We start from the raw sequence: 24,280 nt of genomic DNA, 5'->3' as shown, positions 1-24,280 counted from the left end.
TTGCAAAGAAATGATGGATGAGATTTGAGGATTGAGAAAACGTCTAGAATGAGGAATAGGGAGATGAAAACCTGTGTTAACAGTGACAATGAGGCCAGGCACAGTGGCTCATAACTGTGATCCCAGCACTTCAGGAGGCCGAGGTGGACAGATTACTTGAGGTCAGGAGTTAGAGACCACTCCAGCAACATGGTGAAGCCTTGTCTCTACAAAAAAAATACAAAAATTAGCTGGGCGTGGTGGTACATGCCTCTAGGCCCAGCTACTCGGGAGGCTGAGGTGAGAGGATTGCTTGGGTCGGGGAGGCACAGGCTGCAGTGAGCCAAGATTGCGCCACTACGCTCCAGCCTGGGCAACAGAGCCAGACACTGTCTCAAAAAAAAAAAAAAAAGTGACAGTGGGACATCGAAGTGGATGTGCTTAGCAGGCAGGTAAAAATGTGGGACTGAGCTCAGTTGTGAAGTCTAAGCTACACGTTTATATTTGGGCATCACTTGAATGGGAGTGACTGCTGATACCTTGATAGTGAATTAAGTCTAAGGAAAGCAAGTTTACAGAGAGAGTCAAAAGACTGAGACCCTGAGTCTACTTTGTCAGCTGCAGAGTATCCCAGCATTTAAGAAGCACCCGAGGTGAGCTCAGCATGGATAGAGGAAGAGAAACCAGAATGGGCAGATGGTAAGGATGGGTGGTAGAGAGGATTGTCCACTTTTCAAAGATTTGTTGAAATAGAGCAGTAGCTTTTGGACTGGAGCTGGCTATATCCAGCAAAGATTTTGCAGGAAAAAAGTTTCCATGAAAGAAGATAATTTTTTATTGCAGAGCAGTCAGAATGAGGAGAGGAGCAGACAGAGCAAAGCCTAAGAGAGGGGAAGATGTTACCCTGTCTGGTGTCCAGTTTCCTCATCTGCTAAAAGGGCGATAACAGTAGAGTTACAAGCATTAAATTAGTATACATAAAGCATTCATAGGTCGGGTGCGGTGGCTCACGCCTGTAAATCCAGCACTTTGGGAGGCCAAGGCAGGCATATCACCTGAGGTCAGGAGTTTGAGACCAGCCTGGCCAACATGGTGAGACCCTGTCTCTACTGAAAATAAAAAGAATTAGCTGAGCGTGGTGATGGGTGCCTGTAATCCCAGCTGCTCAGGAGGCTGAGGCAGGAGGATTGCTTGAACCCGGGAGGCAGAGGTTCCAGTGAGCTGAGATCATGCCACTGGACTCTAGCCTGGGGTACAGAGTGAGACCCCTTCTCAAAAAAAAAAAAAAAAAAAAAAAAAAAACAGAAAAGAAAAGAAAAAGCACATATAATGGCGACTGACATAAACCAAGCATTTATTAAGTGGTGGTTTATCACAGTGGGTGCCGATTGTTTTTATTACTTGTTAATGGAAACTTACCTGTATTATAAAACTCAGCAGATTAGAGATGGCTAAAGGTGCCTTAAGTTATGTAGCCTAAGAGTCCTTTTAAAACGAGGCCAGGCCTGATGGCTCATACCTGTAATCCTAGCACTTTGGAAGGCCGAGGCGGCCGAATCACTTGAGGTCAGGAGTTCAAGACCAGCCTGACCAACATGGAGAAACCTACGTCTCTACTAATAATACAAAAATTAGCCAGGTGTGGTGGTACACTCCTGTAATCCCAGCTACTCGAGAGGCTGAGGCATGAGAATCGCTTGAATCTAGGAGGTGGAGGTTGCAGTGAGCCGAGATCCCACCACTGTACTCCAGCCTGGGACACAAAGCGAGACTGTCTTAAAAAAAAAAAAAAAAGTGAGGTTATCAGCCAGCCACTTTCTGTTTACTAGTCTATTTCAAGTTAATTATTTCAATAAAATAACAGTATCTCCTAATTGCGACTTCACTTGTGAGGAATGCAAAATTTATGAAATGCAAGTGTATTTTTCACATACCCTTATCTTGGCTGAAGTCATTTCAGTTTGGAAAGTGAGTCTTTTGCTTTTGTTGTAAATTTATCTGAAACCAATTGGGTTGTCTTCCTGTTTGATAACATAGTCTCCTGCATTTATTAGGAATGTTACAAGACAAACGAATGGAGATAGATAAACATAGCCTAAATATTGGTGATTACAATCGAACGGTCGGGAAAGGCCCTGGTTCTCGGCCTCAGATTTCCAAAGAGTCTTCCATGGAGCGCAATCCTTATTTTGATAAGGTAAGGTTTTTTACTTTTACCTCTGACTTGATAAACCAGTACATTTATTAGCATAATTTTCACACTAATATTTTAAAACCTTTTATATAATATAAAGTGTTACAATCCAGTACCAAATCTTGTTACTGGATTTTGAAGTTCACTGTCTTTTTATGTCTCAATTTAGCATAGAGGTTGCATTTATATTTTTCTTCTTAATCCCATGAAATATGTTTGGCTCTTTTTGTGTGCTCTAGAATTAACACTAATCTGATCTCTTCTGTTTTCTACCTGTTTCCTGTTGATGCTGGAATGTCATGTGACTTCTCTTCTGTTCCTGCAATGATTTCTCCCTTCCACTTGTTTGCTTGGCTGGTGTTGCACATCTTTCTGTCTGTCCAATCAGGATGGCATTGTAGCAGATGAATCCCAAAACATGCAGTTTATGTCCAGTCAAAGCATGAAGCTTCCCCCTTCAAATAGTGCACTACCTAACCAGGCCCTTGGCTCCATAGCAGGGCTGGGTATGCAAAACTTGAATTCTGTTAGACAGGTAAGTCCAGATGTGTATTTTAGGCTCTCAGTTGAATGATTTGTATTAGTAATAAGATCTCTCTTACATGTAGTTACTGTGTTTAAATCATAGTACAATGTGGCAATGAGATGTTTGTCCCTAAAGAATCCCACTGTTACTTGTTGCTGTTTGTTTTTATAGAATGGCAATCCCAGTATGTTTGGTGTTGGAAACACAGCAGCACAACCCCGGGGCATGCAGCAGCCTCCAGCACAACCTCTTAGTTCATCTCAGCCTAATCTCCGTGCTCAAGTGCCTCCTCCATTACTCTCCCCTCAGGTAAATAAGCTTTCCTTACATTCTCCTGTTTACCTGCAAAAAGGATCTTGCATGATTTTGTATTTGAATAAAATGGCTAACTAAGCATTATCATATTTATTAGCGTCTTTGAGATTCAGCCAGTTCTGAATTAACTATTACAAAACGTTGTAGGAAGGATAAGTCAGGGATAATTTAAATCCAAAATTTACCGTTTTCTTCTATAAAACATTTCTTGAGAGTAGGACAAAAGCAAAGTAAAATTGGCTAGTTTAAGATGCATCTCTGTTATCTTTTACTTAACCCACGAAAAAGTGTAAGTGAATGGTCAGTTAGTAAGACAGAGACAAAGACTATAACCCCCAATGAATGGTCCACAAATTTAACTGCCCTATTGACAACTTAAAACACACAGTACATGTAGTTAGTGTGAGTTATTTTATCAAGATCATTAACTTACCATTGTGATCCTAAGGTTCCAGTTTCATTGCTGAAGTATGCACCAAACAACGGTGGCCTGAATCCACTCTTTGGCCCTCAACAGGTAGCCATGCTGAACCAGCTATCCCAGCTAAACCAGCTTTCTCAGATCTCCCAGTTACAGGTAAGCAGAGTCATAGTCTTTCTTAGTACACATTTATGGAGCATCTACTGTATGCCAAACACTAGACTCTGTGCAGGACATAGTGCACTAAACAAAACAGGCGTAGTCATAGTCCTCATGGAGCCTACAGTCTGTCGGGGAAGGCAGATCATGAACATCTGTGAAGAATGTTTTGAAGAAGTGCAAAATGCTGTGAGAGGAGGCGTCAGCCAAGTCTGGGGTGCTAATGGGAGTAGCATGATTAGGAAAAGTTTCTCTGTTGAAGTGAAAGTTTAGATTGAACTAAAGACTGAATTTCAGCAGTGATGAGAAACCAGAGAGTCCAAGGAGGAGATTGTACTAGATAATGCTAGACATGTTGGCATTGGCTAGATCACGTCGTGCCTCTGTAGGTCCATCTGCTGTCATCATTTGGAAGCACACGCCTTTGTAATGGTGTGATAGTAACAACCTTTTCGCCATCTTTCCTCTAGCGATTGTTAGCGCAGCAGCAAAGGGCGCAGAGTCAGAGAAGCGTGCCTTCTGGGAACCGGCCGCAGCAAGACCAGCAGGTAGAGCCGGCCCTCCAACTCGCGATGCTGTCTTTGTGTTAATAAACTCTGCTTATCTCCATTCTAGCATGAGATTCAGAAATGTCTTTCTTAAAACAATCTTACTAAGATGTAATAATGCAGTATGTTGTTCATTAAGTCTGCTGGTTGCCCATGAGTTATGTGAACATTATACAGTGATTATTCACCTTTCTGCTGAGAAGAAAGTGAATTCAAAAATGAATAGGAATATGTAGTTTTCTGTGAAGACTTTTTCCCCCAGTAATTTTTTCCAATCATTTCATTGTTTTAAGGGTCGACCTCTTAGCGTGCAGCAGCAAATGATGCAACAATCTCGTCAACTTGATCCAAACCTGTTGGTGAAGCAGCAGACTCCACCATCTCAGCAGCAGCCACTCCATCAGCCAGTCATGAAGTCTTTCCTTGACAATGTCATGCCCCACACTACACCTGAGCTGCAAAAAGGGCCATCACCAATAAATGCTTTCAGCAACTTCCCTATAGGTGGGTTTCTCTGTGGCCCAAGTATTGGACTGATGCTTAGGTATCACAGGCATGCCTCCTTCACACGTACCCTTACAGCTCTGTTCCTTCGCGAAAGCTACATTGATCTCTTAGCTGTTCCCTGTCAGAGAGTTGCCATCCCCTCTCCTAGTTTTAACCTGCTCCACGTTCAGGGAAGTTCTCTCTCCTCAAGAAAATCACAATTTTTTTTTTCTTTTTTTTTTTTAGGACACAGTCTTGCTCTGTCACCCAGGGTGGAGTGCAGTGGTGAGATCTTGGCTCACTGCACCCTCTGCCTCCCGGGTTCAAGCGATTCTCACGCCTCAGCCTCCCGAGTAGCTGGGATTACAGGCACGCACCACCACGCCTAGCTAATTTTTGCATTTTTGGTAGAGTTGGGGTTTCACCATGTTGGCCGGGCTGGTCTAGAACTCCTGACCTCAGGGGATCTGCCTGCCTTAGCCTCCCAAAGTGCTGGGATTACAGGCATGAGCCACCGTGCCCAGCCTTCAAAATCACACTATTTCAAAAACTCCACACTCATTTAAAGTGCATTAGAATAAAGGAAACATTTCACTTTTTGAAGGACTAGGTGTCTTGATCTTAAGTAGGATGTTAAGGGTGGGAAGGCTGATGTTCTTATTAGAAACAGTACACCAGAGAATTTTTGAGCAGTGCTGTTTTGGTGAAACAGCTGGGGATGGTCACAGTCACATTTGCTAGCTCTCAGAACTTGAAGTTTTAACTACTAAGTATGTATAAATGATTACTGATATAAATTAAAAAATGGAGGTAAGAAAGGAGATTGCCTTTCTTATACATGCAACTCCCCACCCCCACCCACTCCTTTTTTTCTCTGTTATCTCCAGGCTTTTATTCACTGGGTGGAGATTTTGAGCTTGTATGTTGTCTCTTTCCTAGGTCTCTTTTTTTTCTTGTGCCCTTGATTATATTTTGATCATTGATTGTTCATGCCCTGTTAATTTTGCTTTTTTTTTTCTCTCTTTTCCCGTACAGTGGTTTCTTGTAAACCAGCCTTGCTGGTTGTTAGCCAGAGTGTTTGAAGACCATCAGTTAACTAGTGTGTTCTGGGCTGTGGGCAGAGGCTGGGGCATTCTGTTGCCCCTGCTGCTGCATCACTCTGTGACTGAACTGGTTTGGCTTACCCTAGTATTACCACAGACTCTCACCTGGGACATAAATTGCACTTTGAGTCCTTAGGCTTGTTAGTGATCTCTGCATTTCCAAAAACAGTTCCCTTGTCAGTTACTACTGTGGGTGAATACTGAAGAAGCCATTTAGTGGTAGCCAGGTGATGTCAGAGACAACAGTTAATAGTAAAAGAATGATACCCAAGTACAAGAAGTTTCTGTCTCGCCAGTGAAGGGAACTGGCTCTTCCTATTTGACTACACACTTGACATATAAATTGGGCCACATAAGTTCTAAGCATAGGATTTCCTGCCCTGGCTGGCTTCTCAATGAGGGATACTTCTTGATTAAGAAAGTCTGCTTAGCCCATGCAAATACCAATACAGTTATCTAAGTTGGGCAACAGGCTCTGGCCTGTTGGCCAAATTTGGCCCACTGCCTGCTGTTGTAAGGTTTTGTTGGACACAGCCACATTTTCTCTAACCTGGGGTCTGTGGCTCTTTTTGTGCTGCACCAGCAGAGTTGCATGGAGACACTGGGACCATGTGGCCCACAGAGCCTGAGATACCGGCTGAACCTCTGCAGAAAAAAATTGTCAACTCCTGATCTGATTGATGGGTCCAAGAGTAGCAAATTTAATTGCTCTCTGCAAAAATATGCATGGTATTAGAGAATTCATATTATTAAAGTTTTCAGGTTTGGCAGACCTTAACATCACATGGACTCATCAGACCAGAGAATTTAAAACAATTTAATTTGGAACTTAGAATAAGAACCTCTTGGGAATTTTGAAACAAAGATTCTGGCTCCCACTGGAAAGTCTTCATTTTTAAACAAGCATTTTAGGTGATTCTAATATTAATAGTCCCTAGATTGCTCTTTTAAGAAAAACTAGCTTAATAGTTTTCTAACCACTGTATCTAAGGTTGAAATTTCCATTCTTGTTCCAAGAGAATATCTAAGTCTGAGGGGCCTCATCAGCAAAGATCAAGTAAATTGTGCCTTAAGATATATCCGTCGCCCGCCTAGGTGTAATTGCTAGTACAGGACATTTTTGCTTTAGAATTTGCAAGCAAAAGATAGCAACTGAAAGTGACCACAGATCTTCATGCACAGGTACACTTGGGAAATAGCTAAACAGATACATTTTATTCCAAGTAAACTTATACATCTGGCTTCCTTAAAACTTTTCTCCCTCTTATTTTGCCAAGGAGTTTTAAAATCATCAAAATTTTATGGAGAAATATTTTCTACATATAACTAAATTATAGTATTAACAGTTACATGGTTTGAAAACATTAGTTACATGTTTTTCTAGGAAATAGAAGTTGTGCCACTAGAAAGAAAATGTGCTGTATTTTCCAAGGTTTTGTTTTGTTTTTTAATTTTTCAGGCTTGAACTCAAACTTGAATGTAAATATGGATATGAACAGTATTAAAGAGCCACAGTCAAGACTAAGGAAATGGACGACAGTGGACAGCATTTCTGTGAACACATCTTTGGATCAAAACTCCAGCAAACATGGTACAAAAGATACATCTTACAAAAAAAAACCTGCAGAATACTAGATTTAGGCCTTTATTTTATTTTAAATGTGTTTTCAAAGCCAAATTATCTTAGAACTTTTCCTCCTTTAAAAAAAGTTATTATTAAGTCTTAGTTACAATAAGAGACTTTCAGATGAAAAGCAAAATTTACCTCTACTCTGTTTTATAAAGGAGAGATCAGATGATACATTTTTAAAAATTATTTTCCCTTTGGCTTTTTAAATTTTTCTAAGTGATTTTATTCTTATATTATTACACTTATTAACATTTACTGGATTTAATTTGATATGTTCTTAGGACATTTAAAACTTCTACCAGGGTCCCATTCCGTCACCCAGGCTGGAATGCAGTGGCATGATCTCAGCTCACTGAAAACTCTGCTCCTGGGTTCAAGCAGTTCTCCTACCTCAGCCTCCCGAGTAGCTGGGATTACATGCATATGCCACCATGCCTGGCTAATTTTTGTATTTTTAGTAGAGACGGGGTTTCATCATGCTGGCCAGGCTGGTCTCAAACTCCTGACCTCAGGTGATCCATCCGCCTTGGTCTCCCAAAGTGCTGCGATTGGAGGCATGAACTACTGCACCTGGCCCATAATTTTATTTCTATCAATTCCTTACATATGGACACATTTTTCTTTATATAGCTTATTGCTGTGTGTAAGTCATATGGATTTAACAGTATTGTCTTTTCAGCAATTAAATTTTGTTTTAGAAATGCCATTTTCACCTTATTTAGTATTATCCGTTCACCTAGCAAATATTAATTGAGTATCTTCTGCTTTTCAAGGCTATGTTAGCACCTGGAATACATAGACACAATGTACATATATGCTTACAGTTGAATGTATGTATGTATGTATGTATGTGTGTATGTATATATGTAAAATTACTTGCCCTGGAATTGTTCATTGTGAACGAAAGTATGTCAGCAGCTTTAGTACAATGTAATAGGTAATATCAAAGTTAATATTTATAATAGTTTAATAATACCAAGTTCCTTAGGAGCATTGAGTCAGGAATAACTACAGGTGTGGTGGGTCTAGAGAGGTGAAAAAGACTTACCTTGAGAAGAGTAAGTTTACCAAACAAACAGGAAGAGCAACCAAGAGAGAATAGTGCACGCAGGGTTCAAAGAGGACTGCCTGGTGAATTCTGTATCTCGGCATATCTGGGGGTGAAGGTGCAAATGACAGAAAAGAGGTAGATGAAGACGGAATAGTAGGTGTGGTGCAAATCATGGAAAACTTTTGTGCCATGAATGATTTTAAACATGAAAATGATGGGTGCCTAGAGGCAGTTAAGACTTAGAGTAGTCTAGGTAAGAGAGAGAAAGGTCAGTGGACATGAGAAGGGAGTGCACTGCAAGAGAGTTTCAGAAATTAAAAGCAGAAAAGCTTGGTAACTCACTTAACTCATTCCTTCATTCAGCAGGGTAAGCCTGAAACACTTCCATAACTGATCAGCTAGTCAGTCTCCAACCCTCTCCAGACAGACCCCTCAGAGGTCAGACAAATACAGGATGGACCCGAGTCTCAGGCAGAAAAGAATAGGTGTTCACCGTAAATCATATCATTAGAGTGGCCTAGGTGTAAGGCATGCAGAGGCACTCTTACTTGGCAGAGTAGTCCATGGGCTTGGAGAAGCACAGGAGCTGAACAAGCGACAGTCCTGGCACACTTTGGAATGTGCAATCCAGTCTGCCATGCTAACCGTTCGCTGCACACCTACAGTAAGAAAAGTCTGATTTGTTAAGGGGAGTGGAGGCAAGGACATTTGACTAGGAAGTTCTGCATTACAGAAGGGTTAAATTGTATGTCTCAGATACTCCATGGGCCTAATATTCTGTGACTTCCAGGCAGTTTATAAAATCCCTTCACCTCAGCACCCGGACGGATTTGGTGACATGTATAGAAGGAGATTTTTTATTTTAGCCTTGGTTGGAGGCAGTTGGGCAAGGCTTCTAGGAGGCCTGTGATCTCTGAAGCTGAGATATGAAAGATAAACAGAAGTCAGGCAGGCAGAGGTGAAGGGAGGGGAAAGCATGAGAGGTGGAGTGGGGCTAGAATTTTAAGAGCCTTATAAACTGTTGAAGAATTTGAACATTGTCTTTTGTATGTTGGAGAGTACTAAGCCAGGAGATGACATGATCAGATTTGCACTTTCGAATGATGCCTCTGGGTGCAGTGTGGAGAATTGGAGTACATCTAGTATAGTCATTATCCAGGAGCTGTGGAGGAAGTGGAATTGACAGGGCTTGGTGATTCTAGCTTAAGCAGCCTCAAATGTATGATTGCTAGTAAAATGATATTTTTGTGACATTCCTTTTTTTTCTATTGAATTTTACTTTGAAAGTTTATTAACTAAATTTTAGGGTCAGATTTCTAGATTGTACACATTGGACTAATGATTTTCAGAAATTAAAATTGTCGTGTAATAGAAGGAACCACTAGACCATAAACCAAACAGACCCTTGATTCTAAGTTCGTTTGCCATTCAGGGGAATGTAACTTGGAATTTTTATTTATTTATTTATTTATTTTTTTTTTTTTGAGACAGAGTCTCACTCGGTCACGCAGGCTGGAGTGCAGTGATGCAGTCTCTGCTCACTGCAACCCTCGTCTCCAGGATTCAAGTGGTTCTCGTGCCTCAGCCTCCCGAGTATAGCTGGGATTACAGGTGTGAGTCACCACACCCGGCTAATTTTTGTAATTTTAGTAGAGACAGGGTTTCACCATGTTGGCCAGGCTGGTCTCGAACTCCTGAACTCAGGTGATCTGCCCGCTTCAGCCTGCCAAAGTGCTGAGATTATAGGCGTGAGCCACCAGGCCCAGCCTGGAATTTTTCTGACCTGAAGAGTGAGAACAGGGAGTTGAGACAATGGGGAAATGGCAAAATAAATATGAATCCTAGGTTTGAGACCTAGCTCTGCTACTAATTGACTCTGTTATTCCAGTCATGCACCACATAATTGCAATGTTTCAGTAAACAATGGGCCATGTATCCAATAGTGGGTCCATTGAGCTTGTAATGCCATGTTTTATTGTACCTTTCCTGTTTAGCTATGTTTAGATACACCCTTCTGTTACAGTTGCCTACATTACTCAGTACAGTAACACACTGTAGGTTAGTAGCTTAGGAGCAGTAGGCTAGGCCATAGGGCTTTGCTGTGTAGTGGGCTCTACCGTCTAGGTTTGTGTAAGGGCACTCTGATGTTCACACAAATGAAATTGCCTAGTTTCTCCAAATGTAGCCCTGTTAAGTGACACGTGAGTGCAATTAGCTACTTGGCAAGTAACTTAACCTTTCTGAACTTGAGGTCCCTCATCTGCCAAATGGAATTAATAGTACCTCTTGGGCTTTTTTTTTTTTTTTTTCCTGAGACGGGGTCTCATCCCAGTTGCAGAGGTTGGAGTGCAGAGGCACAATCTCAGGTCACTGCAGCCTTGACCTCCCGGACTCAGGTGACCACCCCCACCCTGCCAACCTCAGCCTCCCGAGCAGCTGGGATTACAGGCGAGCACCGCCACACCTGGCTAGTTTTTTGTATTTTTATTAGAGATGGAGTTTTGCCATGTTGCCCAGGCTGGTCTCAAATTCCTGAGCTCAAGTGATCTGCCTGCCTCGGCCTCCCAGAGTGCTGGGATTATAGGCGTGAGCCGTGCACCCAGCCTAGTTTTATTTTAGATTCAGGGGGTACATGTTCATGTTTTTATACAGGTATATTGCATACTGGTAGAGATATATTGCATACTGGTGGAGATTGGGCTTCCAGTAAGCCCATTGCCCAAACAGTGAACATTTTACCCAGTAAGTAGTTTTTCAACCCTTGCCACTCTCCCCACTTGTGGAGTCCCAAGAGCCTATTAATAATTTCCATCTTTGGGTATACATTGATTAGCTCCTACTTAAAAGTGAGAACATATAATATTTGATTTTCTCTTTAGTTCACATAGGATAATGGCTCCCAGCTCCATCCATGTTGCTGCAAAAGACATGATTGTGTTCTTTTTTATGGTGGCCCTCTTGGGATGTTTTGAGGATGAAGTGCCTGAATGCATCTCAGGCACTTAGGTGCTGGAACAGGGTTAGACACATCAGTGGTCAGCAGATCATAGCCATCATTGCCATTACTGCCTTCATCACTATCTCATCAGATGCCCTACCTCCAAGACAAATATTCTCCACTGCACATTTAGCTCCATTTGCTTAAACTGAACCTATCACGTAGGTTTTACATTTCATTTTGTTGATGTTCCCCTTGTGTTGATTAATGAAATAAAATTGCACCCTTGCTGCCTCATTATATCATCTGTTTCTCTTAGATTAAAGGAAGTTTTCATAAGTGGAAATTGTTCTTACTGGAAAAAAATATATAATTACATTTATCATCTCAAGTATAAGAATTAATCACTTGAAATGTGGCAGTTATGCTTTCCTCATGTATCCTGTACAGCCATTACTTCATTTATGTCCCATTTCACTCCCAAGTGGCTTTAATTCCGCTTATAGAACAGATACATAGTTCACACAGATCAGAGTGACAAGATTGAGGATGCGAGAGCCAGTGGGGAAATGGAAGCAGTGGAGACGCATTGAGTCAGGGATAGGTCAGTGCCCACCAGCGAGAGGTGCGAGGCCCTGTCAGGGACAAGCTCCATCATCCCTGAGTTACCCATGTGGATGCTGGCACATTGTGACTTGAAGCCAGAAGAAAGAGTGAGGCTGGAGTGGCATGCAGGGCCTGGCTGTGTGTTATAGATGTTCATAGTGGGAGCCGGCTGGAGTTGCGAGCAAGGTTCTATTTGCATCCACTTCAAATTCAACATGAATGGAGGAGACTTGGTTTTCTCTTCCAAATTTACTCCTTCCGGTATCATTCTTTTCTTTTTTTTTTTTTTTGGAGACGGAGTCTTGCCCTCTTCCCAGGCTAGAGTGCAGTGGCATGATCTCAGCTCACTGCAACCTCCGCCTCCTGGGTTCAAGTGATTCTCCTGCCTCAGCCTCCTGAGTAGCTGTAGCTGGGACTATAGGTGCATGCCACCATGCCCAGCTAATTTTTGTATTTTTAGTAGGGACAGGGTTTCACCATGTTGGCCAGGTTGGTCTCAATCTCTTGACCTCGTGATCTGCCCACCTCGGCCTTCCAAAGTGCTGGGATTACAGGCATGAGCCACCGCGCCTGGCCCCATCCTTTCCAACAGTTTATTGAGATATAATTTACTTATAATTCAGTCTTTTAGTATATTCATGGTGTTGTGTAGCCATCACCACAATCCATTTTAAACATTTTTATTGCCTAAAAAGAACCCCTGAGCTATCATAGCCCTCCACCATACAAGTGTTTTAATGATTTGGAAATAAGTTTGTACTCATATTCTGGTCACTTAATGATGTTTATGCATCTCATAAAATGAAATTCACAGTGGTCATTTTCAGACATTCTTCAAATGCGATGTTAGAATCTCAATGTAAAAGAGTTACTCTAGAGAACACAGCCTAGAGCCCACAGATCTAATGGAAAGTGTTCATGTTACATTTGAAAAGCTATAAGAAATAAATCTGTGTGTATTTTGCTCACATTTCTCTATTATTCTTCCCTTGTTAGGTGCTATTTCAAGTGGTTTCAGGCTGGAAGAGTCTCCATTTGTTCCCTATGACTTTATGAACAGCAGTACTTCACCAGCCAGTCCTCCAGGTTCAATAGGAGATGGCTGGCCACGTGCCAAATCGCCTAACGGCTCTAGCAGTGTTAATTGGCCACCAGGTAAAATTTTTTCTAACACTTTCTTTCATGAGACTGTGTTTCCATTAAGGTTTTGTTACATCTGGACTTATACTGATGTAGCCCAGATCGGCGTGCTTAGACTGACCTGTGCGGATGAGAAGGAATGCAGAAGTGATAGAGGAAAAGTTAAGCATGAAGTCTTGGGCAAGTGAGTGTGTCAGCCTGTTACCTATGCCTTTATGCTCAAGCAGCAGAGGTAGAAGTGAGTCCCATTGACCAGCATGAAGAATTATATTAAAAACTTCAGGCTGGGCGCAGTGGCACATGCCAGTAATCCCAGCACTTTGGGAGGCCAAGGCGGGCGGATCATGAGGTCAGGAGATCGAGACCATGCTGGCTAACACAGTGAAACCCCATCTCTACTAAAGCTACAAAAAATTAGCCGGGCGTGGTGGCGGGCGCCTGTAGTCCCAGCTACAGGAGGCTGAGGCAGGAGAATGGCATGAACCTGGGAAGCGGAGCTTGCAGTGAGCCGAGATTGTGCCACTGCACTCCAGCCTGGGCGACAGAGCAAGACAACAACAACAAAAACTTTAATTCACTGTTTCTCATAAGTTGTGTCAGGGAGTAAAACTTGCAGTATTTTCATTCATACATAGGAGTTACCAGAAGTGCTTCTATGGCCTGCTTTCTCCTGCCTGAGTTGCAGTAGCTTTGTGATTTGTCTTAAAGCTTAAAGCACTTTTAAATGTTACTGTTTAAAAATAAACATGAATCTGGCAGGTATGGTGGCTCACGCCTGTAATCCCAGCACTTTGGGAGGCTGAGGCGGGCAGGTAACGAGGTCTCAGGAGATCGAGACCATCTTGGCTAACACGGTGAAACCCCATCTCTACTAAAAATACAAAAAAAGAAGTTAGCCGGGTGTGGCGGTGTGTGCCTGTAGTCCCAGCTACTTGGGAGGCTGAGGCAGGAGAGTGGCGTGAACACAGGAGGCGGAGCTCGCAGTGAGCCAAGATCATGCCACTGCACTCCAGCCTGGGCAACAGAACAAGATTCCGTCTCAAAAAAAACCATGAATCACAGCCAGACATGGTGGCTCATGCCTGTAATCGCAGCACTTTGGGAGGCTGCTTCTATAATACTAATTGTATTACTGACCCATCCTCTTAGAGTGTTGGTATAAATTGGGAAGTATTTGAGAGTTGCATAGGGTTTAGGAATAAAGGTTTTGGATATTTATTAATGGATTTTAAAGTGATGATTAAGCTTTGAACTAATTTTAAATTTCCATTTCCAGAATTTCGTCCTGGTGAGCCATGGAAAGGTTATCCAAACATTGACCCTGAAACTGACCCTTACGTCACTCCTGGCAGTGTCATAAACAATCTTTCAATTAATACTGTGCGGGAAGTTGACCACCTCAGGGACAGGAACAGTGGTATGTAGGGGGTGCAAATCAATTTCTGAGTGACACTTAACACAGGTTAAGAATGGCTCATGTAGTACCCAGCTACTCTGGGAGACTGAGGCAGGAGGATCACTTGAGCCCAGGAGCTTGAGGCAAGTCTGGGCAACATAGTTGTGGGACCCTGTCTCTTTGAAAAAGAAAGAAAACGAAGAAGAAGAATGGCAGGCAGAATTCTCACTGTTCTTATAGGTGGCTTTTTAATTTGGCTACTTTTTAAATGATGAGGATTTTATCATCCCTTAGTATGGCAAATATGTATATTAATTTAATAAGCTAACACAAGGGACCAGCAAACCTTTGCTTTCCAGCAATTGTATTAAAGGAATGAAAAAACAGCAAATGAAGGTTGTTACTAACTTTATACTGAGTTACAAGATTATGGTAATTTAAAAAATGGATGTTTCTTGTAAAAGATGTTATATTATTATATATGCTTGTATACTCTGAATATTGAAGGACTTTCATCTGGAAGAGCAAATTAGGCTGTCTTTCAGAGAGTAAGAATAAGACCAATTTAAGGATCCCTGCAGTCCAGATGTGCTTTTTAATTGGTTAGCAGATAAAATCCTATTACCTGCCACGGGGTTACTTTTCACCTCAAGGCATTTAGATGTGTTTCATCCATGATTTTGTACCAGAAGAGTGTTAATGAAATGAATTTTTTAAATATTAAAAAGTATTTTCTGTCTTTTTAAAATACCATCTATACCTTTAAACAGTTTATAAAGCACATGTGAAGCAGCCACCATGTTGCATTAGACATGTAATTTACAGAAGTAACAAGTGTCTCTGCACCAGCAGAGAAGTCCTCAGCATTGTGAAATGGCTGGGTTTCACAGACAGCTCTGCCCCCTATGGGGGACACTAAGCCAAGCATAAATTCTCGCGGCTTGGGAGTTAATGGAAGAATCCCATGGCTCTGAAAGTCAGTAGAGTTTGAATTTGATGTTAAAGGAAATAGAACATTGAAGGCTTTGAGTGGAAGAATCTTTAAGATGGGGTAATCTGGCTATGGTGAGCAGAGTGGATTGGGTTGGGAGACAAGTCCGGGAACTGGCGTAGTAATCCAGATGGTGGTCGGGTCTAGAGCTCAACTAGAGTAGTGGTCGATGGGGTTTTGAAAATGGAAAGCCACACCACGTTTGGGAGCCTGAATGTATCACGTAATGGAGAAGACTGAAGGGCAGACAAATGGGAAGCCACACCAGGTTTGGGAGCCTGAATATGTTGCGTAATGGAGAAGGCTGAAGGGCCTGTTCACTGGTAGTGTCTGTGACCGGGTGCCTTAGAGAGCAGGATAGCCAGTAAGAAGTCACTGGAGCTCAGGGGCGAGTTAGGAGCACCAAGACTCAAACCTTCTTTTAGATCCAGTGCTGGGAAGCAGAGCTGAGTGCTGTCTTGGTGGCTGGACCCCATTGCTAGAGCGCATCCTCACAGCCAGTGAGGACAAAATCAGAGGGAAAATGCCTGTGCTGAGCCAAGGCAGAGACAATTGGCGAGCTCGCTCAGCATGCTCTTTTGAAGGCAAGAAGGAAGATGTCTCGGGCACCATCTTACCCTGAGTGGACCTGTTTCCTTTCTTGTGGCATACTGTTACGCTTTGATTTCTCTGGAAGCTTTTGCTTTTTCTAAACCTCCATGTCCCTTGCTCTGGTGGCTGATTGGACTCTTCCCACACACAGGGTCATCCTCATCCTTGAACACCACGCTGCCTTCAACTAGTGCCTGGTCATCCATTCGTGCCTCCAACTACAACGTTCCCCTCAGCAGTACAGCACAAAGCACTTCAGGTGGGCCTCGCCTTCACTCAGGAAGGGAGGGTTGGTCACAGCCAGAGCCGCAGCTGTTGTTTTAATGCCCTCTTCTTTCGTCCAGTCTTCTCAGGGAATTAGGAGATTTCTGTTTGTGAGCCTGGGAAATTATTTTTAACATCCCTTACTCCTTTTTAAACTTACTGTACCCAGCAGTTATCTACTAAAATCAGTTTTCACTGAATAGCTCTCATCTCATCTCAGAGCCACAGCAGCTCTGTAATTAAATGTAATTTAATCCAAACTAGTTCTCAGACTATCTGCAGCGGAGGATCTTTAAAAAAAACAACAATGCCAATCCTCATAGACTGATAATTTTGTAAAATGCGGTAAACGTGAATTCTGAATTGCTAGGAAAATGATGGCACACTTGAGGGTTACAGGAATGTCAGGTTGCTGTTGGTCTACACATGCGCACTCTGAATTTCTGGACTCATCCTGCAGCAGATTAGTAAGAAACTGTGTTGTGGTCTTCTGGCCATACCCTAAGTAGCACTGACCTAATGCACACACACGTTGTAAGTGAAGTAAGAAAAAGAGTTGATAGTGGTGGAAGACAGGAATTGTTCCACTCCTTGCTGTTCCCTCATGCTTTTAGCATGATAGTTGATGTAGTTTACTGTGTACCTGGTCCCTGCATACCCAACTCATGTCTCCATTGCTGCGAGGCAGTGTGTGTCAGGAACTGGGCCTGCTGTCTTTTTCTCTCTTCCTTCCTTTCCTTCTTTCTCTCTCTGTCTTCCCTTCCTTTCCTTTCCTTTCTTCCTCCCTCCCTCCCTTTTTCTTTTCTTTTCTTTTTTTTTTTTTTTTGCCATACGGGCTTAGTTTTGAATCCTGGCTCTACATTAGACCCATAGGCAAATTACTTACCCACTCTGTCCTCAGTAGACTGTGTCAGGACCACAGACAAACATGCCAGGTGCCTGGCAGCCAATGCTCAGCACAGAGAGGCAGGCACCGCGTGAAGATCTCCTTTGGCAGTTCCCGGGTTGGGGCTCTTTTGCAGTCCTTTTTTCCTTGGGTAAACAACAGAGTTCTAAAATTCACTTAAATGGCCTATCTGACTTTGTTGAGTGACTCAATTATGGTTATTAAGAAGTTCACAATTGCTATTTTAGAGCAATTCAGATTGTTTTCCATTTCAGTTCGAGTACAGTTTTGGACACTGGCCTAAGAATTTCATAGGTCTTACAGCTGTTAATAACAGAGCAATGGCTTGAGTATTTGGAGGGATGGAAAGCAGTTTCCTTTGGGCTGATTTTCTTTTTTGGCAGTTTAGTCGATTTGGGGTTTTAACAGTTTCTTTTGTTTGTTAGATTTGCTTTTTGTGGGAGAATGGATGTCATTATTTAAATTTCCTCCTTTCTTAAACATTATTCCTCCCCTCTCCATTTTTTTTCCCCCTTTGAGTAGCCAGAAATAGTGATTCCAAATTGACATGGTCTCCTGGTTCAGTTACAAACACCTCTCTGGCTCATGAGCTGTGGAAGGTCCCTTTGCCACCTAAAAACATCACTGCTCCGTCCCGCCCACCTCCGGGACTGACTGGTCAGAAGCCACCCTTGTCTACGTGGGATAATTCTCCCCTTCGTATAGGTGGAGGATGGGGAAATTCTGACGCCAGATATACCCCAGGTAAGATGCAGTCATAAGGTGGTTTTCTGTGGTTTATTTGCGAAACGCTAACCAGTACCAACAGTCAAGTTTAACAGAGACCTGAACAGTAAACTATTGCCTCACCTCCATCAGGGGGAATGAGAACTTCAGTAAACAAATGATCCACCCAAAGACACACAACAGGCCGCAGTAACATTAATGCATTAGGAAGCTCCATTGTCTCAGAAGTTCCTCAAGACCACATCTTAAAATGTGTAGGAACTTCCTGCTCGTGGCAGGCTTAAACCACATCACATGGAGCAGAAGCCAGTATTGGGCAAGTCTGGGGAACATGGGAGCAGGCCATCTGAGCCTTGAAGACTAGGGGGGTAGCTTGGCCTGTATTAAACAGGGACATTTGAGAGTGAAAGAGAGTGCCGTTGATTAATCATACACGGCCAACAGGCATAAGCCAGAAGGCCCCGGCAAACTGGTTCCTCTGCCTCTCCTCATTCTATAATGACTAACATTGGATTTGTACTGGCATCATTTCCTGCCTGTGCCATCTCCACACCATACATATACACACACAGCCCCAGATGAGCCTAGCAGTTTCCCCAATAAATACAGTCTTACCCTTCACTCTACCTTGCCTGCAAACTACCAAACATTCCCATCTTCAAGCTGAAAATGAGTAATAAAACCTCATTAATATTTTCTGATTAAATGTGTAATTTCTGATCTTTAGACGGGTGATTGGCTGTAGGAAAACTTGCAGCTTTTCCTTTGGGTGCGGGTTAATTATAGGAAAAGAACACTAAAGTACGTGCCAAGCTACTGAATGCAAGTTAATATAATTGGTGTGGTGTGAGTGGTTTTTGGTTTGGTGTGAGTGGTTTTTGGAGGCCACAGACATCTGTCTGGATGCCAGCTAAGAGACTGGCAGCACACAGCGAGGGGCGCTAGTGAAAGTGGCCCAGGAGCCCACCCCAGGGAGGCTTGGTGCAGTTGAGTGGAATCAGGAAACCTATAGTAGTAAGCCAAGCGAACTGAGAGGCAGCCTCTGCCAAGGCCCAGACACCTGAGAAAGCACAAAGGCTCCCATTGGAGTGATGAGAGGATTGCAGGGAGTGGGGAGGATTCTGTGAGAGGTGGATAGGCCTGAGCTGTGTCATGGAATGGTCTTCCTCAGCACCTGAAGTGTTTGTGAGGTGCCTTGGGTTGTAGGTGGGGTCAGTGATGAGGGCTGTACTCCCAGGGGAAGAGTGGATGCCACAGGGGTCCAGCAGGAAGGCCAGATCGGGAGCCTCTGCAGCAACCCTGGTGAAAACAAGGAGTGTCTGTGCGATCACAAGCTCTGGAATCCCCTTAAAGCTTCATGCCCTGAAGGACATACACGCAGAGTGATCAGACATTACTGAAGTCTTCCCCAGATGGTACTGTTTGAGATGATTTTAGCTCCTATCAATGAGAAGATCTCAAAAAGATGCAGCCCTTTGTGGCTCACTGCCCTCCTGTGTGGTGAACTGGGAGCCATTCTGAGCTCACTGTCCCCAGAGGCAGAGCCCCCTGCCATAGGAGTTAATGCTTGGCCATGGCTAGGGCAAGCTCAAATTCTGGGCCTAGGGAGAAAGCCTCCCATGTAGAAGTGCAAGGAAGTGAAGGAAGCCAAGAGGCCAGGTGATCTGCTGAGTAACTGTAGTTGGACTGTTTCAGTCCTGGAAAACTGACTTGTTCTTCTTTTCCTTGTTTAGGTTCCAGCTGGGGTGAGAGCAGCTCAGGGAGAATAACAAATTGGCTTGTTCTAAAAAACCTTACACCTCAGGTAAGGATACCAGATATGCTGGTTTATGTGGTTATGCCAGGGAGCATGGGAACAGAGGTTCAGGTCTGGGTGTGAGACAAGGTGGTAGTGAGGCCGAACAGAGGAAACAGCAGAGGAGTGGTCTGTAGACCTCAGGCAGGCTGTGGTCGAATCTGGTGGTTCACGCTGTAATGTGCCTGGGAACCAACCAAAAATACAGATTCCCAGGCCTCACCCAGAGATTGAGTCAGTAGATCTGGGCTAGGAGCTGGGACTCTGCATTTGTATGAGGGCCTGCAGATGAATTTGACACAGGTGGTCCTTGTTGGCACGTGGAGAAACCATGGTCTGCCCCCGAGGTGAGAGCTTTTTCTTAGCCCCTGGCCCGCCCCCTCCTCTGGAAGCTGGGTGTTGAGCTCCCACCTCCCTCCTGTCCCAGGGAACAGAACCTTGATGGATGCTGTCCTCAGGGCAGGGAAGAGAGAAGACATGGAGCCACAGTGGGGATCTGGGGAGTGTCCAGGAGTCTAGAGGCTGGAGCAGTATGGCTCTGGGAGCAGTGGAGGTGGGGAAGGCGGCTCTGCACTCCGTCAGAGCAACGTCAGAGTGTCAGTGAAGAGTGGTGCCAGGAACACAGAGCCTCAAGAAAGAGAGGAGGGGCAGCGGTGCAGCCTGAAACGGCCTCCTGGAGGGCCCGCGGTGACGCCTCTCACTGGCAGTTTCCACACTGTTTCCTAGATCGATGGCTCAACTCTGCGCACTCTGTGCATGCAGCACGGCCCGCTGATCACATTCCACCTGAACCTCCCTCACGGAAATGCTCTGGTCCGCTACAGTTCAAAAGAAGAGGTAGTGAAGGCACAAAAGTCTCTGCACATGTAAGTTGGCTGTTGGGCTCCCAGTTGGAAGAATCGAGGGGAAGGAGTTGTGTGAGAGCACAGCCTGACCCGAGGCAGTGCACGGGGTCCTGCATGGGTGGCTCCTGCTGGCTGCAGTAGTGCCCTGATTCCAAGGTCGGCACTTCTAAGTGGGGAATCAGACCTGGTCAGATGTCCCTACAAAGTCCCTTACATTGCCCGTGGGAGACAGAGGAAGTTCGCTCTGGGCAAGGCACCAGGCCCTGGAGAGCTGTGGGTGCACGCTCGGGTGAAGGGAGGGCACGCAGGTTATGTGGTGTGGTCTCTCCCTCTGTGCCTTCTGTGGCTTTTCTAGCAGAGACAAGTTGCACCCTCACTTGTGAGTGAATGAAGCCCTCCTGGCGCGCTGTCCTCATGTGTCCGCGGTGCCTCTCTCCTCTAGGTGTGTACTGGGGAACACTACTATTCTTGCTGAGTTTGCCAGTGAAGAGGAGATCAGTCGTTTCTTTGCACAAAGCCAGTCTCTGACCCCTTCTCCCGGCTGGCAGTCTCTCGGGTCCAGCCAGAGCCGGCTGGGCTCCCTCGACTGTTCCCACTCATTCTCCAGCCGGACCGATCTCAATCACTGGAATGGTGCTGGGCTGTCGGGAACTAACTGTGGAGACCTTCACGGCACTTCACTCTGGGGGACCCCGCATTATTCCACAAGCCTGTGGGGTCCTCCAAGCAGCAGCGACCCCCGAGGAATTAGCAGCCCATCTCCCATTAACGCTTTTCTTTCTGTTGACCACCTGGGTGGGGGTGGAGAGTCCATGTAACAGTGTAGATGCAGACTCACCGACCGGGACCTCAGACGCGAGGGAAAGGAGCACTAAGTGGGGCTCGCCGCCTGCAGCCAGGGGCCGCCTGTGGGAACAGCTATTCTCTGCACATTTTCCACTTTGTTTTCCCCAAAACATATCAGTTTGAATACTTGAATCATGCAGGCCAATATTATAATGTGAAAAGGTATCTACTCTATTTACACTCCCAAATAGCGCCATACATGCTAAACCGTAGAGAATGAGCTCGCTTGTGTCTATTCATCATGTTTAGCCTTTGGATTCTTTTTTTTTTTTCCTTCTATTCCTCCCCCTCCCCCCCCCCCACCCTTTTTTTTCTCTCTTGCAAAACCATTTTTTGGGCTGATAACGTATGAGCTTTTCCCTTTGCACTGAATGATGTTCTCTCCGTCTCATCGGCAGTATGGGGGGCAGCTGTCCCAGTGTCAATGTTTACTCAAGGGTGTTCTTAGGAGGCGTGCGCTCTCTACTATGCCTTGATGTTGCCTACCTTATTGTGGTATCGTGGAGTTTAAAAGATCAAGTTAGGATGCTGACTTAGGATTATTAATGAAAGTGTTGCACCAGTTTTTTCATGTTGTAAAACTAAAGAATTTCGCTCTGCAGTTTGAAAAACTGTGGCCACAGCTGTGACTTGCAGCCCACCTGCCACCCAGGACGGGCCCTGCACTTTGAATAGGCTTTCCATTTTGTTTTGGAGGTTCTCACGTTGAACCTTCTTGTTTACAGATTTTTTTGTTTGTTTTTTGAGAAAAAAAAATGTTTACTCTTCCATCATTTAAAAAAATGTAAAAGACAAAAAAAAATGGAGGATGATTTAAAAGATGCTTTCTATCTCTGGGAAAAAGGAGCAGCATTTGGCCATGTTCTTTTGTTTTTCTATTCCTGTCCCAAATCAAAGAGCATGGTTCTCAGGAAAACCAGTTCCCCAGTTTAAAAAAAAAAAAAAAAAAAAAAAAAAAAAAATCCTTGTAGTTTCTTATAGGAAAAAAAGAAAAACCCCAACTTTTAGCACTGATACTACATATTGCTCTGTTAAAGAATTTTCTCTGCCAAAAAAAAAAGAAAAAACAAAAAAACGCTTAAAGCTGGAGTTTGACATTCTGCTTTCAGATGCTGTCTTTTTATTAGTGAGTGATGATGGTTTGCTAATAATCAATAGGTAATAATTTTTTGTAATCCCATCAAGTGGCTCCATATGTTTCTGCTCTCTTGTGACTGTGTTAACGTTTAACTGTTGTACCTTAAAGCCGAAATCAGTAACTATGCATACTGTAACCAAGGTATTGGGCTTACAGAGTTGTTTGTTGTATAAAGAAAATTTTAAATGTTGTTGCAAACTAACGAGTTACACCATTTTAAACTTTCTTTCCTCCCCCCTTTTTTTGCCCACAAATGGTATTATAATGCTTGCTTAGTCAAAGAAGAGAGACTAAACAAGGGTAAAAATTTTAACAGTACAGAATTTGCCATCATATCATTGCCTTGATTCTAACTGTTTGTGTCCTAAGATGCAAAAGAAGTCAGTGGCTTTTAACTGTTTACAAATAGAATGTGATTGTAAAATGTACAGTTTGGTTGTGTTTGAATTATGAAATTTCTTCAGATATAATAAACCATGACTTTTTGGCTGCTCAACATTAATTGTCTCCTTTTTGTGAATTTATTTGTAGGCTCTTTTTTATAATGAAAGTTTCAAAGTTGCTACGTATGAGGGTTCTCATAGAGCAACCGATTAAAAATTTAAGCAAATATTTGAACATTTTATCTGAACTCATCACAATTTCACCCTGAAATAATGTGAGAACAATGGGAAACTGTAGCTTGCTCCTTCCCACCCTCTCTGAGCATCTTTGGGATCTTGTTGCTCAAAACTCTTCTGTGACTTCATCTTCCCCACCATTTGTGCCCATCTCAAGCCTCAGCAAGAAACCATGTGGAACATGAAGCTTAATGACTTGACAGTGTACTAGTGTTAAACTCTCATACCTCTGTTACAAAGCGAGAAACGCCACACCCGGACTGGCCTTTTCTTCCCCCTTCACCGCCCTCGCTTCTCCCTGCAGGAGCTCGGGGCGAAACCTGTGTATGGATTTCAGTGTATGACTTCAGATCATGCTCCAACTTGCCAGGTGTAAGCTAATGTTGTCGGACACCTTACTATAAGCAAATGTTATTCAGTGCGTTCAGTGTATATTGACTTCCATACTGGTTTTTCCAAAAACCAAAGGTAGCTTTGAAAAACCATGTCTGGAAATGTTTGGAGCGTTAAGCTGATTGACCTTCTGACCTTGGGGCTTTGAGTAGTATATAATTCATAACTGCGTTAATTGTATTGTTAAAGTGTTTGGGAGTTTTTTGCGCTTGTTATGTGGAAATAAAGTGTTTGATTTAAAATTTTTTAAAGTGGTTTGGATCTTTGCCTAGTCCTTAAATAAATACAGCTCTATTCCCTAAGCCACCCTTACTTCTTGGTCTTAATCCCGACTGCCAGTGCCTCGATGCTGCCCTTTGTCTGGCACAGACCTGCAGCTGACCATGCTGGGACCCTGGCTCAGGGCTTTCTAGTCACTCAGAGCCACCAAGAGTCAGGGTAAACTTTTTAACACAGGCACTTAACACGTTTTGTCCTTCTTTCTTTTCTCTTTCTTCCTTTTTTTCTGTCTTCTTTTTCTTTTTTTTTTTTTTTCTTTTGACAGGGTTTCACTCTGGATCTCAGTTCACTGTCACCTCTGCCTCCCAGGCTCAAACGATTCTCGTCCCTCAGCCTCTCAAGTAGCTGGGATTACAGGCACCTACCACCGAATCCGGCTAAGTTTTGTATTTT

General features: G+C 43.5%; 1 protein-coding gene across 7 annotated transcripts in view; it reads left to right on the top strand.

Moving 5' to 3' along the window:
- The window catches only part of TNRC6A (trinucleotide repeat containing adaptor 6A), a 186,885-nt gene extending 163,030 nt beyond the window's left edge, over nt 1–23,855 (top strand). For 3 of the 7 annotated variants that reach the window (XM_030799548.1, XM_030799542.1, XM_030799573.1), the window contains 14 exons: nt 2,034–2,176; nt 2,562–2,708; nt 2,871–3,008; nt 3,463–3,591; nt 4,065–4,142; nt 4,436–4,646; nt 7,191–7,322; nt 12,953–13,111; nt 14,373–14,513; nt 16,226–16,333; nt 17,768–17,989; nt 19,705–19,775; nt 20,493–20,632; nt 21,054–23,855. In XM_030799548.1, coding sequence (XP_030655408.1) covers nt 2,034–2,176; nt 2,562–2,708; nt 2,871–3,008; nt 3,463–3,591; nt 4,065–4,142; nt 4,436–4,646; nt 7,191–7,322; nt 12,953–13,111; nt 14,373–14,513; nt 16,226–16,333; nt 17,768–17,989; nt 19,705–19,775; nt 20,493–20,632; nt 21,054–21,429 — 2,195 coding nt within the window. In that variant the 3' untranslated portion in view covers nt 21,430–23,855. The remainder of the gene's footprint in view (nt 1–2,033; nt 2,177–2,561; nt 2,709–2,870; nt 3,009–3,462; nt 3,592–4,064; nt 4,143–4,435; nt 4,647–7,190; nt 7,323–12,952; nt 13,112–14,372; nt 14,514–16,225; nt 16,334–17,767; nt 17,990–19,704; nt 19,776–20,492; nt 20,633–21,053) is intronic. The other 4 variants (XM_030799551.1, XM_012505560.2, XM_030799562.1 and 1 more) reach the window with 4 other exon arrangements.
- Nucleotides 23,856–24,280: the final 425 nt, after the last annotated feature.

The sequence above is a fragment of the Nomascus leucogenys genome, chromosome 2, assembly GCF_006542625.1.
Source record: "Nomascus leucogenys isolate Asia chromosome 2, Asia_NLE_v1, whole genome shotgun sequence".
Classification (NCBI taxonomy): Eukaryota; Metazoa; Chordata; class Mammalia; order Primates; family Hylobatidae; genus Nomascus; species Nomascus leucogenys.
Note: the sequence above shows the minus strand (reverse complement) of the source record. Positions and strands in the feature narration are given on the sequence as shown.